We start from the raw sequence: 15,028 nt of genomic DNA, 5'->3' as shown, positions 1-15,028 counted from the left end.
ATTCATGTAGATGACACTTGATTGTTGAAAGACTACCAGTAATGCTTTAAAATCATCTGAAAACCAGTCAGATCCGTTCCCCACACCAATTCAGAGCCCTGTCAACACACTCCCAGTGCCGTTTGCAGTGTGCACAATGCACACCAAGTGCCACACGAGGACACACAGAGTGCTCCATGTCAGAACAGTCTGTCTCTCAGGAAGGACATGATGAGTAAAGTATACAGGTTAAGTATACAGTGTGGCACAGCACTGTTGTCATGCTGTCAGTTCCTCTCTTTCACTTCCGTCGATTTTAGGACCTTGGAACTGCAAGCTCAGTTAATGGTTGACCATCATCTGGCAGTACAAGTGGGCACCAGCTGTATTGGTTGTTATCAAATATAAACACAAACGTCTGAGCCTTATCTCCAAGCAGACACTGATGGTGTGGCCGGTCTCACGTTGCAGTGAAGACAAAGGTTTTTCTTCCTTCTGAGTAGGAGAGGTACTCAAAATGTATTAATGACTTTGCCTCCACATAATTTTTTAATACTTACTCATATTACATGATGTCACGAGCAGAAGATTTTGTATGATTTTGCATTTCAGGGGTTCTATATAGTAAGTGTGAAGAGAAATTAGAAGATGATATAGGCTAATAGTCTAAAATGTATTGTAGTCACACCAAAAAGCATTTTAGTCCTTTAAAGAAAGTTTCCCACATGAAATGGCTGACAGCGCATGGAAGGACACATTAATTTGTTTTTTTCAATGGCCAATATGTTAGTGATGGGTCGTTCATGAACGATACGTTCATTTTGAACAAATCTTTTATGTGACTCGGAAGAACGAGTAGTCTCAGAGAGTGACTAGTCTCTTTTATGTGACTTGGAAGAACGAGTAGTCTCAGAGAGTAATTCGTTCATTTTGTGCTGGTCGCACATGCGCATGCGCAACCTCCGTCCGTTTGTTACGTGAAAACCGCATAGGCGCTGTACAGGAAACAGAAATTATTCTTTCACCTTTCAACGTTTTTGGTCCGAGTCGTTCACGTGACAGCCGTTAGGCTATGCATTGCTCACACAGGAAACAGAAATGATTAGTTCACCTTTCAACTCTTTTGGTCCAAGTCGTTCATTCTTTTGTCACCTGACAGCCGTATACAGCCGTATAAGAAGATTCAATCCAGAGGTGAACATCTTTCTGTTTCTCACAATTTGTCCTTGGCTGCATTATCAATTTTTCCTTATTGGGACTATAATCAAAGTTAATAATAATTTGGCTATTAAAAATGTTAGATTTTAATTTAATTCTGCTTAAATGAACGAAATGACTTGAATAAAGATTCATTCATTTTGCTGAACGAGACTCAAAGATCCAAGTCAGTAAAATGATCTGATCTTCCCATCAATAAAATAGGTATGTTAAATGGACAATAAGTTACATTATAGCATTCCATTCATCTCAATGGTGGTTACCCAGCTGTGTCCATCATCATCTGTAATAGCCTTGCAGACTATTACTTTTATTGTTTTTTCTACAAGCCTGTAGAACTCATACGGATAGTCGCCTGAAGTAAACTGAAGTACCTGTTAACATTCTGACACGTTGTTTTGCACATAAGCCTGCAGTGCATGAACTTTCATTCATTATCTTTCAAAATCACATGCATGTGCACACGTTTACCTGTGCAGTTGGTGGTGCATTTTTCATTTCATGGGCAAAAGTGCTAATATCATACTAGATTTTTACGTTTTCAGGAGAAAATGTGAGTGGTGCTTGCCACAATGTTAGGGTGTTCTGAGTGGTTGCTAATGCATTGTTATGTGGTTGCTAGAAGTGTTCTAGGTGGTTGCTAGTTTTTTGTTTACTTGCAAAATTCAAAACAGCCCACCCCCAAGTCTCTATGATATTCTGGTGCTTATGACTCTGTCTACCCTTTCAATATAAATGTATAGAATTTTTTCCAATGTTTTATCCTCTGCCAGGCAAAAATCGTCATTCAGGTTGTTTGGAAACATAATAGTACACCTCATCACAACAAGCTGCATGATTTGAGGTATCATTCATGTCTGCATCAAAAGAAACATAGTGAAGTTAAACATTTAGGTTTAGAGGTTTGTTCAGATCCCTAATACAAAGTACTGTATAAGCAATGATAGCCTTAACAGGCACCACTAATAAGCCAAGTAAAGCAAGGAAATGAAATCAAATTAGCATTTTTAAATAGCCTCAAGTGAATTTATGCTTGTCCATATGAGGTATGAGAGACATGCAAACGGCCTAAAAACTCCCAGACACACAGGAGAGGGCATAATCTTGCAAAGTAAGACTCAGCACATTTTCATACCTTTCAAACACATTTCATGGTCACCTCAGGCTTGATGGCATTACACAACAGAGTACACAACATTCTGATCCTTCCAGTAAAATGCAAAATGCTTCCTCTGAATGCAAAGCAGAAGATGAGATTTGGATTGAGAGAGAAAGAGAGAGAGAGAGATCCTCTTCTCTCCTCTTTCATCCCCTCACAAGTCTCTCTCTTCTCACCTGTTCATTCAGTTGTTTTCTTTTCATTTTCCCATTCTTAAATTTCCTTTATTTTCAATTATCGCTGCAAGTTCCCTGACACAGTATCTTTGCTTCTCTCTCATCCTCTGGCTGTTGGAATGTGTTGCTCTGGCTCTCGCCCCAAGCAGCCAGATTTGGAGGGAATCCGGGCAGAATAAATTCTCAGAGAACAGTTGATTCCAGCGAGGAGTAAAAGAAAATGAGGGAAGAGAAAAGAAAAGAGAGTGGAAGAGACATGAAATGAAGTGATTTTTAAAACATTTGTTGCATGCCGAATTCATGATGCAAATAGTTCAACCATCACACAATTCTGATAAATTTGTTAAAAGTGCACAAAGCAAGGATGTCTGTAATGCCAGGACCTCCCAGAAGTATGCAATTTGAAATCTGCCATCTGAACTCGTGGGCGGTTCTGGGCATAGAATTTTCACCTATGATTCACAAATGGCTTTACTGAGCTGTGGCATCAAATACAGCACTCAAGGAAAAATATTAGTTTATTTTATGCTTTTAAGAGCCCTTCAAAACAAAAAATATCTTACAAAACATATAATATAATATAATATAATATAATATAATATAGTGTAACAAATATGGCAACCAGCCAAACCTTTATACTGCCGACTAATGGCTTAGATGCAGTACAACACAAAAGCAAACCTTTTCAGTTACCAATACATTGTAGAAATAATTTAAAGGTGCATTCTGAAAGTTTTACTCGTGAAGAAATTAACTGTCATTTTGAAACATATGTATAAAATCATGAGCACTCACATGAGATTACCGTCATATCAGTAACATTATAAAAGCTGTTCTATTCTACATAGAGAGGGTCCCTTCATGGGGGCTGCCATGTTAAAATCGCATGACCAGCTGAATACTACTAGCTTTAGCTCAGTAACTGCTCTGTTATTAGACACTTTCACTCATAAATTAAATTAATCATGGATAACTGTGAATAGTAAATTTCTACAATGGCATCAGTAACTGAAAACTATTGATTTTGAATGATGCTGCATCCACACCGCTAGGTGTCAGTGTAAGTCTAAGAGGACACAAACGTAAAAGTTAGAATGCACCTTTAATACGTGATGAATGTTTCCCATTGAGTTTAAATCCCAGGGAACACAGCCAGTAAGCTGGGTAGCTCAGTAAGTAAAGACACTGACTACCACACCTGGAGTTGCAAGTTCAAATCCAGGACGTGCTGAGTGACTCCAGGCAGGATTCCTAAGCTTGTTTTGATTATTGGGGGGGGGGGGTGGGTTACCACCCCCGGACTCCACGCCCCTGACCTCAACAGCACAAAAAACTTTCAAATTCGTCCAATGTCTCATGTGAGTGCACATGTAAAACGTTTTTGAAACTTTTTTGGGGGTTGTACACGCGTCTTCAGTTCCAGCTCAGGGTTACGGTTAGGGATAGGGCCATGACGATACTATTCAACACTATGCTTCACTTTCGCTTGGGGGGCATAGGGCAAAGCCCACCCCAGCACACCCCTAGATCCGGCCATGGCTTGTGGTATGGGTTCGTCTACAAATTGACCTCAGGGCTGAACAGCTTTATTCTCATATTGTTTCAGCCACTGAACTTTGTTTCCCTAGTGTGTATTTTGTGTCACAAGATGGCGCTATAGCACTTTAAGAATTATATCAGTCGATACCTGACCCAAATTCTGACAGATCATCAACAATTTGAAAACCAGTTTGTTTGAAAAAGCCTTTAAAACTGTTCAATATATGTAGGCCTATTTTATTTGATGTTTTATTGCCTGTATTAAGCCTGAGCACAGTTCAGGCTGGTTGTGACTTGTTCTTTAATTATGGTAGAACTGATTTTATGTAACTGAGTTATCACATGTCTTTAAGAGATAGTGTTGAAGATGAATAATAGCTGTTACAAAAAGCACAAAGCCAGAGAAGTTTGCATTATTAATGACATGTAGCAGGAAATTAGTTGCTCTCTCTCTCTGCATATATGTACTGTATGAATGATTGCAAAAGCATCATGCATTCTTATTTGACACTATCTTCTTATAAATGTAAATAATATGAATGATTATAGAGCCCTACACACCCACACATACATATATATACGAAAACATGTTCACTTGCAATGTTACAGTTTATTTTATTACGATAAAAGTCATATTTAATATTGATACATTAAACTATATGAGCTTTTGTAAACAATTTTGAACAGAAGCATCAATCAGTATAAACACTGACCACACTGAAAAATTACAGGGTATATGTAAACGGTCACTTATTGAAGTCGTTCTGTAACCTTAACGCATTCTATTGGCTAGCAGAGGAGGGGGACTGCAGTCACAGAGCCAATCAAAACCCAGCCATTAAAAGATACAATCCATAATTAATGAAGATTTCTCTCTAAAGCTAAAAACAAATATGTGTTAAAATATGTGCTGAAACACCATACAAGTATTTTAAGGAAAGTTTAGAAGGCATTGGTTTGGTCATACAGTACCATGAAGAAAACCTGGCACATCCAGCAATTATAGAATATATCTTTAAAAACATAAATAGAGCAAAGGTTTTTGAGTTACATTTTGCAATTTAACTGAAAAAGTTAGCCTGGGAAATTCATTAACACATGACTCAAAATTGTGCAGTTGCTTTGCATGTACGCTAATACAGGTTAAATATAGAATAGAGCAAGAACTTTCAAGTTGCATCATCACAACAGCTGGATAGAGTTTATTGGAAATAGATCCAGAAACATTGCTGGTTAAAGGTACAACAACACATACTCATAAAGAGACAGGCAGGAATTGTGACTTAAGTTCTATGAGTTAAATAGTGATATAATATACAGTTTTAGGCTTCTATATAGATATTATCTGTTTACTCTCATAAACTATTATGAACTCTTAGAAAAATAAACCTTTATCTTTGTTGTATGAATCTTTGAATATACAAAATCAGTTGATACATACTCATTTGGGATGTAAGATTCAGAAAACATTATTTATGAGTTTGAAAATCATAATTGAAGTAGCTAGAGATTATTTTTAAAGCACACATTTCTAAAGAGAACAGGAAAGAGGTACGTGGTGAAAAGTTGTGCAAAAAAGGGCAGAGAAATTTGGAACACAGGTACATATCCTCAGTATTCTGAAATCTAGAGTTTAGTGATCTTGAGTGTGATCTACTAGCACAATATAACCAGGTGTAACTGATGTCCTTTAATAATGGGATTCCTTAACCTCTATGACCTAAATTGTTTACATGAAGTCCCACTGAAATTTTTAGTATGTTCTAATTTAAAGACTAATTTTTGAGATCAAAGTGTTTTATTTGATTAATTATTTGAAGTAAATTTAATGGTGAACTAAGGCAGAGTTCACACTAATCCGTTTAGTTTGAAAACTTTTAGTTTGTGAACATCATCGTTTTCCATAGTATGCGGTAATAGGTAGCGTTTTCAAAACGCTTCAATTTTATTGGAGGAAAACGGCGTTCTAGTGTGGATGAGAGGCGTAAACATAGTGAAATCAGTGCGTTTTCAAACGAAAACGTGAACATGGCCGTACCTCTCATACACACTAGAACAGTGGTTTCATCCACCGAAAACTGACCTTATCGAAAACGCTCTCCAATACCACATACTTTGGAAAACAATGACATTAAAAAACTTAAAACACAGTTTTCAAACAAAAATGGATTAATGTTGATGAGGACTGAGAGTGAGAGTGAAAGTGAATATTTGACTACTCATGTGATCTCATAATAACCAGAGGTTTCGGCCACATCCATATGTTTAAAAAGTCACTTTTTAGTTTCTTAACATCATCATTTTCCAAAGAATGCAGTAATGAAGAGTTTTTTTCAAAACATCCCATTTTCGGTGAAGGAAAATGCCATTGTAATGTGGATAAAAGGCGCAAACATAACGAAATCAGTGCCCTGATAGCACATGCACATCACCCAGACGTCTATTTGATGTGTATGTTTACATCTGGAAGACGTATTTTTTAGATTGTTGCTCAATTGCAATTTCCTCTCGGATGTCAGTAAGACATTCATCAGATGCAGTGTTGGGAGTAATCCAATTACAAAGTAATTAGTTACTGTAATCTAATTACTTTCCAGTAAAAAAGTAGTGTAATACATTGCATTTTAAATTCTTGTAATCAGATTACATTTACTGACTTTCAATTAATTTAATTAATTTAAAGTGCATCATAGGGTTACGCTGATTTCGAATATGTTATTGTGGCAGGTGGGGGGCGTGGCCGAGCGATGAGGGACGACTAGGGGAGAATGATCGCAATCAGCCAGGAGAGGGATAAGTTGGAGCCGGAGCCGCAGTTCGAGAGAGAGAGATGCATGAAGCTGTCTGTGTGTGTGTCTTTATGTTAAACGTGTCTGCTGAAAAGCAGTGTGTATTGAATGTGATGCTGAAAAGCAAGCTTTTGTTACACAAGTGTTCATTAAATGTCTGACGTGGATTGTTCAACTGGTCCCCGCTTCCTCCTTTCCACATTAAGAACCTGATTTGTTACAATTATTTAAGTAGAATACATTAATTATGGCCCTGTGATGAGTCATTGTGGAGGAGAAATGTGAGGTGTTGAGTGTATAACCTTGCGTGTAACAAAAAGTAAAGTAATTAGTAACATGACAGACATAAGTCTGGCTTCACAAAAGGACACTCAACAGAGACTGCCCTCTTGTCAGTAGCTGAAAACCTGCGACTGGTGAGAGCTAACTCCAAATCATCTGTCCGAATCCTCCTTGACATGTCTGCTGCCTTCGACACAAGTGAACCACAAGATCCTCCTGTCCACCCTCTCTGACCTGGGCATCACAGGAACTGCGCTTGGATGGTTTGAGTCATATTCACTGGCAGATTATTCAAGGTCTCCTGGAGAGGAGAGGTGTCCAAGACACACCAGCTGACCACTGGGGTCCCTCAAGGATCAGTGCTTGGACCCCTCCTCTTCTTGATGTACACCGGTCATTGAGACACATGGCTTTTCCTACCACTGCTACGCAGATGATACGCAGCTCTACCTGTCATTCCAGCCTGATGACCCTACTGTTTCAGCTTGTATCTCTGCCTGCCTCTTGGACATTTCGGCCTGGATGAAGGAACGACACCTTCAGCTCAACCTTAACAAGACAGAACTCCTTGTGATCCCAGCCAACCCATCTGTTGACCACAACCTCAATGTTCATCTCGGTTCAACTACACTAACACCAACCAGAAAAACCCGGAACCTGGGAGTGGTGGTAGATGACCAGCTTAATTTCACTGCACACATCTCATCAATCCTGGCCTTGCAGATTCGTGCTTTACAACATCAGGAATATTAGACCTTCCCTGTCTGAATATGCTACACAGCTCCTAGTCCAGACACTGGACTACTGCAATGCTCTATTGGCTGGCCTTCCAGCTAACACAATTAAGCCACTGCAGATGGTCCAGAATGCAGTGGCGGATCTGGTCTTCAATCAGCCAAAAAGGGCTCATGTCACCCCATTCTTGATTTTACTCGACCGACTACCTGTAGCCACCTGCATCAAATTCAAGGCTTTGACTCTGTTTTTCAGGACAGCCAATGGAACCGCACCCTCTTACTTCAATTCATTTCTTCAGGTCTATGCTCCAACTCGCTCTCTGCGGTCTATGAACGAGTGATGCCTTGTGGTCCCATCACAAAGAGGCTCAAAGTCTATTTCACGATCGTTCACTTTCACTGCTCCTCTGTGGTGGATGAACTTCCAACCTCCACACGATCTGCTGTTACCTTCTCAACATTCAAGAACCAGCTGAAAACACATCTGTTCCACGAGCACTTAACCAACCCACACTAATAGCACTTACCACTGCACTTAACATGCACTTAATGTAAAAAAAAAGCATCTTTGTGGTAGCATCTTTACTACTCCAGCCACTGAGAACTTGGCAGTCCTATACTGCAGATGTTGGTAAACTTTGTATGACAAATTGCTTGCTACATGTCTCATTTGTAAGTTGCTTTGGATAAAAGCATCTGCTAAATGTAAATGTAATTAGTAAAGTAATCTGATTACAATTTTAGAGAAATAATTAGTCATTTGTAGTGGATTACAATTTTTAAGTAACTTAACCAACACTGATCAGATGTCTTTGAGATGTTTATGACTTAGAATGTTTGTAAATTGGATCTTTTTACGATGTTTAGCTGATTTTAATTAGAATGCCATGCTTTCCAGATGAAAAGACCTAAAACCGACATCTTGGAGAGTATGTATGCTATCTGGGTACATTTTCAAACTAAAAGTTATTACACCCAGTCTACACAGGATGTAAGCATCGTGTCAAAAGCAAATAGATCCCATTATAATCAATTAAGCTGTCTACACTGGAAGCATTCGTTGCACAGCACAGTGAGTCGCGTAGCACTAACAGTAAACGGATGCCCCGTTCTATTGCTGATGTGCTGCAGAGCTACTCACGCCACTTTATTTTCCCGTTTACTTATCAAATATCATACGTTTGATTCTTTTTGCCATGATTTTTGGTTGTTACATATTTAAATAACTTCTGACTGTAACATTAAAGCCAGCTCATGATGTTTCTGGTATCTAGTCTTTTAATTTAAATAATCTTTAGTTTCTAACCACATTTATACAAATTCTTAGCAACAATAACATTAAAATATTAATTGATAAGTCAATGTTTAACCAGTGGATTTTTATGAACAGCAGTTATTTAGGGTACTAAGAAATACCAATGCAGAGTGTGCAAAATGTTGCGTAGGTAATTCTTTTGCAATCTATCGACTCCTGCAGTTCCATCATGAACCACTATGGGTGTCAAAAACTTGGTTGGGGGGTGGGTCCTGCGTAGCTCAGCGAGTAAAGACACTGACTACCACCCCTGGAGTCACGAGTTCGAATCCAAGGCATGCTGATTGACTCCAGCCAGGTCTCCTAAGCAACCAAATTTGCCTGGTTGCTAGGCAGGGTAGAGTCACACGGGGTAACCTCCTCGTGGTCGCTATAATGTGGTTCTCGCTCTCGGTGGGGTGCGTGGTGAGTTGTGCATGGTTGCCATGGAGAATATATCGTGAAGCCTCCACACACGCTATGTCTCCATGGTAATGTGCTCAACAAGCCATGTGATAAGATGCATGGATTGATGGTCTCAGACGCAGAGGCAACTGAGATTCGTCCTCCGCCTCCAGGATTGAGGTGAGTCACTACGCCACACGAGGACTTAGAGAGCATTGGGACTTGGGCATTCCAAATTGGGGAGAAAATGGGAGAAACAAAACTTGGTTGGGAAACCCTGTTTTAGAATTATAATTATTATGCTATAACTTATTTTATGTAATAAAATAGGTAATTTTTCACATAAAATACAATAGATTAGCTTAAGGCTCAGTAATAGAATAATGACAAAAGTTTATTTGTACTGATCTCTGCTGGCTGGTAGGTCTTCGTGTCAATTAGCATTTTGATGAAGATGAAGCCTCCCTCCCAAATCGCAAAAACAATAATCGTCTTTGAATTTTTTGTCTTAACATCCTAATGTTAACGTTTTAAAAGCATGCAGTGAAGGCATCATGAGAACACTCAACAATATGGTGAAGGGTAAGAGAGGCCATGATTGGTCCTTTAATTAGTCATGTGACACTGGCTGATACAGGTTGGTGTACCTGTGGATCTGCTTTTTCTTCTTTTCATTTTTTAGTCTTAGTAACCTGGTTCAAAACTGAGGGATAAATACAGCTGGCAGTTCACCACATATATTCTCAAACACTGACAAATACAGGCCTTAGAATGCTTATAATGGATAACTACATGTGCAGATAAAAACAAGCTTGTCTGGAATAGAACACACTCTTCTCTGTGCCCTGTCACTTCATCCCCCTCAACTTTAGTCCCCTTACGTCTACCTCTTAGTTCACTCAAAAATGAAAATTCTATCCTCATGTTTTTTCAGACCCGTATGACTTCTTTGGTGGAGCACAAAAGGAGGTGTTTGGCAGAATGTTATGGACTGACAGCCTCAGTTACCGTTCACTTTCTTTGTATGAAAAAAAAGGCAATAAAAGGGAATGGTGACTGAGAATAAATTACTGCCTGCTTTAACATCTGCTTTCTTGTTTCATGGAAGAAAGGAAGTCATACAGGTTTTGAACAACGTGATGTTGAGGAAATGATGACAGAATTTTCATTTTGGGTGAACTACTCCTTCTTTCTGTTCTCCCTCCACCCATCTCACTGCTGGTCGTCTCCAAGCATATCAAACAGTGCCTGCAGCAGCCGGTCATCTCTGTGCCTGTATGGCTGCACTCTGTAGAAGCTGTCACTGTAGTCACTGAACAGACCGTTCTCGGAGCCCCTGTATCGGTTTAGCTGGTCAAGGGCCTGGTATAGCTTCTGAGGAGGGATCCTTTCACGTTGCAAGACCTTGGGAGATGCAGCCAGTATGTGGGGAGGAATCGCAGGAGTCTGTCTGTTGAAGGCCGACTGGAGGAGGCGTAGCAGGGCCAGACTGGCGGTGGAGGGGCCAGCAGCCTGATTTCCCTCTGGGACACTGGCAGAAGCAGTGGAAGGGAGTGAATCTTGGGCTACTGGACTTGAATTTTCAGGCTTCTGAGATGGGGTGGGAGCTTCCTGCAGAGTAGAGACAGACAGGAAATGAAAGAGATAAGACTATAGGAAATGAGAAACACTTCTTACCAGAAAGGTGATTCATGAGCACTATCTTTGTGGTCATTATTTGCCCTCAAGACACGTTATTTACCCAATTATAAGCCGTTTGTTTTGCTAACAATTAAATTAAATGTTTAATTATTTTGGCTCAGTCCGATAATTTTGATACATTTATTTTGATTCAGTTATTTAAAAAAGTAGTATAAGATACAGATGTAAATCGAAGGAGAGTTTACACTGTAGTGGATTTTTACAAGTAAAATATATACAGTAGATAGAGAGACAGACAGACAGATAGATCAATAGACAGACAGACAGACAGATAGATAGATAGACAGATTAGAGGCGTAAGTGTAGCAAAATCAATGCGTTTTTTTTATAATAACTAAAACTATTAGTGTGGATGTGGCCAAATTTTGGCTCTCATTCTGACCTTGATCATGTCTTCCATGGGTTCCACTCCTCTGCGATCGTTTTGCACGGCATTGTATGGTGTGTACACCCTCGCTTTTTTCATGTGCTCCGGCTTTCCAGACGTGCCATGCAAAATCAACTTCCAGCTGAGAATCTGTCCCTCGTTCTCCATTCGTCCTGACTGCAAAAGTGGGGGAAATAGATTGTGATTATCAGGTGCATTTGGTGTTTGTTGACAGAGCTCTTGGAATGCTGGTATGTACCATATCTGTAATCTTCAGGGTCCATGTGCCAGTGGGGTTCTCTCCCCAGGTGTGCACGGACATAAAGGCCCAGTTCCGGAAACCGTTGGATGACGTGTCCCTCTCTCTCTCTGCCAAAAGGACTGTAGTGGTACCTAACACAGCACACAATAACAACATCAGTGTCATTAGTATCAACATTAGTCTCCTTCCAAAATGAGCGCCTGTACAATGTAATGATGTTCCTCACTTACGGGCACTTTTATGTCCCAGGTGTTGATTTTTATTTAAATGAACAGATTTCAACTTATTGTTACATATTGTTTAATTTGTAAAACTATGATATATATATATATATATATATATATATATATATATATATATATATATATATATATATATTTTTTTTTTTTTTTATTTATTTATTTATTTTTTTTTTTACACATTACGAATGTTCCTCAAACGTGGTATAATTTCAACCACAACTAACAAATATAACGTTTTATCAAATGCTAGGCCACATCCACACTGTTTCCACAATCTGTTTTTGTTGGAAAACTTAGTTTTCACTTTCCTAATGTCATGGTTTTTCAAAGTATGCAGTGCTTAAAGGAATATTTTACCCCAAAATGAAAATTCCCTCATAATTTACTCACCCTCATGCCATCCTAGATGTTAATAACTTTCTTTCATCTGCAGAACACAAACTAAGATTTTTTTAAAATATCACCGCTCTGTAGATCCATACAATGCAAGTGAATGGGTAACAAAACTTTGAAGCTCCAAAAGCACACTAAGGCAGCATAAAAGTAATCCATAAGACTCCAGTGGTATAATCCATGCCTTCAGAAGAAACTTGATAAGTGTAGATGAGAAACAGATACTTTTTACTATTAATCTCCACTTTTGTTTTTAGCGATTTGCATTCTTCTTGCATATCGCCACCTACTGGGCAGGGAGGAGAATTTATAGTAAAACGGGACATAAATATTTATCTGTTTCTCACCCACACCTCTCAGATCGCTTCTGAAGGTATCGATTAAACCACTGGAGTCATATGGATTACTTTTATTCTGCCATTATGTGCTTTTTGGAGCTACAAAAATGTTGGTACACATTCACTTGCATTGTATGGATACAGAGTGGAGATATTCTTCTAAAAATCTTTGTTTGTGTTCAGCAGAACAAAGAAAGTCATAGACATCTGGGATGGCATGAGGGATGATAAGAGAATGATAAGAGAATTTTCATTTTTGGGTGAACTATCCCTTTAAGAGCATTTTCAAAACTCCCCATTTTTGGTTGGAGAAAAATGCCATTCCAGTGTGGGTGAGAGGTGTAAAGTGAAGGGGCGGGTTCACCCCTGTGTCTTCTGCCTATTGATGAGTTGGGGAGGGGGGGGGGTGGGGGGATCACGGTGTAACAGACCAAGTTCTTAATGTGGAAAGGAGGAAGCGGGGACCGGGTGAACAATCCACGTCAGACATTTAATGGACACTTTACAGTGTATAACAAAAACTTTGTTTTTCAGTAACACATTAAAACACACACTACATTTCAGGCAGCTATGTATAAACATAAAGACACAGACAGGCTTCGTGCATCTCTTTAGTTATTATAAAAACTGCGGCTCCACCTTAACCCTCTCACGGCTGATTGCGATCCTTCTCCCCCAGCCGTCCCTCATCTTTCGGCCATGCCCCCCCACCCCACCACCACACACGGATGTTGAGGTCACAAAAATAATGGTCCTTTTTAATCTTTTCATATAGTAAAGGCGCTGAATGCAATAATTTTCTGAATAAAGGCTTGAAATATGATAAAGGCCCAACATTTTATAATTTTTGGTTTTAAAAGATATTATTAAAGTTCACACAGTACAAACACTGTGTCTGCATTGCTAGCAATTTCAATAATCTTTTCTTTCATTTTTGTGCTGTCTCAAAGAAAATATTAATATAATTTGAATTTATTTTCATTACTGATGTATCTGTAAAATGACATGACTGTGTCAGCTGGCTAGCAAAAGGAAGTACACAAAATTATTTATTGTCCTCAAGCTGCACCTCATTGTTTTTTCCCCAGTAGAATCTTAACACAATATTTTCTCAAGAATACTAATGCTGCTCTTTTCCATACAAAAAGAGTTCATATTGACCACTGCTGTCAAGGTCCAAAGAGAAAAAATAATCATTATAAAAAGATCATAAAAGTAGTCCATATAACACAAAGCTGTTGTGTGGCCCCAGAAAGCTTGGAATATAATGCACGAGTCATATGGACCACTGTTATGATGTCTTTATACTGAACCTTTAATAGTGCTGTATAGTATTTGTCCTTTATGAAGCTTGATAGCTCCTGCTCACTATAAACTGTTATTCTATGAAATATCTATTTTTATGTTCCAAGAAAAAGTAACAGCATATGGGTTTTGAACAACATAAGTGTGAGTAAATGAGTGAGTAAAATTACATTTTCCATTTTTAGGTGAGCTACTCCTTTAACTGGTGGCTCATTTTTTGAGCACAGACCTGACGAGGCATACTCAAAATAAAATGGTCTCTTTTAAAAGAAGACTCTTAGGAGATGCTGTACAAAATTCTGAATTAATTAAAGACATACTGAAATTATTTAGAAAATCTTAAATTGATTTTAAATTATTTCCTAATAATATTTGCATTAAAAATATATGACACTGTCTCTGCCACAACCTAAAAAGTCACAAGTCTTACCATGTTCTAGTTCTGATCTGTGGATGATAGTGCTCTACTCTATGTGTTTTATATATATATATATATATAGATATATATATATAGATAGATAGATAGATAGATAGATAGATAGATAATTTTCTTAGACAATGTCAAGAGAATTTTCTAAAAAGCTGCTTCAAAATCCTGCCAGATTACAACATTCATTCAATTCCTTTATAATAAACACACATTCACTCTTTGTCTTAAGCCTGATTCGCTGAAAACTACTCCATTAATGTTTTCACATTCACAATTATGAATGACATACAAATCACATACTGTACGTGACATTACGTGAAACGTAATTTTCAGTAACAATAAATCTTATGGTTAAATGGCAAATCTGTGCCCCCTTCAAGATTTCAAATGCCTCCTCGGGTAAATTATCCTG

The 15,028-nt window shown here is 38.5% G+C and overlaps 1 protein-coding gene across 1 annotated transcript in view; it reads right to left on the bottom strand.

Annotated features, from left to right (window-relative positions):
- Nucleotides 1-4,666: 4,666 nt before the first annotated feature.
- The window catches only part of LOC127429212 (neuroendocrine convertase 1-like), a 33,500-nt gene continuing 23,138 nt past the window's right edge, over nucleotides 4,667-15,028 (bottom strand). Inside the window, exons 12-14 of the mRNA XM_051678092.1 lie at nucleotides 11,906-12,039; nucleotides 11,662-11,823; nucleotides 4,667-11,189 (exon numbers count right to left, since the gene is read on the bottom strand). Of these exons, the coding sequence (XP_051534052.1) occupies nucleotides 10,791-11,189; nucleotides 11,662-11,823; nucleotides 11,906-12,039 (695 nt within the window). The 3' untranslated portion in view covers nucleotides 4,667-10,790. The remainder of the gene's footprint in view (nucleotides 11,190-11,661; nucleotides 11,824-11,905; nucleotides 12,040-15,028) is intronic.

The sequence above is a fragment of the Myxocyprinus asiaticus genome, chromosome 38 (assembly GCF_019703515.2).
Source record: "Myxocyprinus asiaticus isolate MX2 ecotype Aquarium Trade chromosome 38, UBuf_Myxa_2, whole genome shotgun sequence".
Classification (NCBI taxonomy): domain Eukaryota; kingdom Metazoa; phylum Chordata; class Actinopteri; order Cypriniformes; family Catostomidae; genus Myxocyprinus; species Myxocyprinus asiaticus.
The sequence above is the reverse complement of the archived record's forward strand: the minus strand, read 5'-3'. Positions and strand labels throughout refer to the sequence as shown.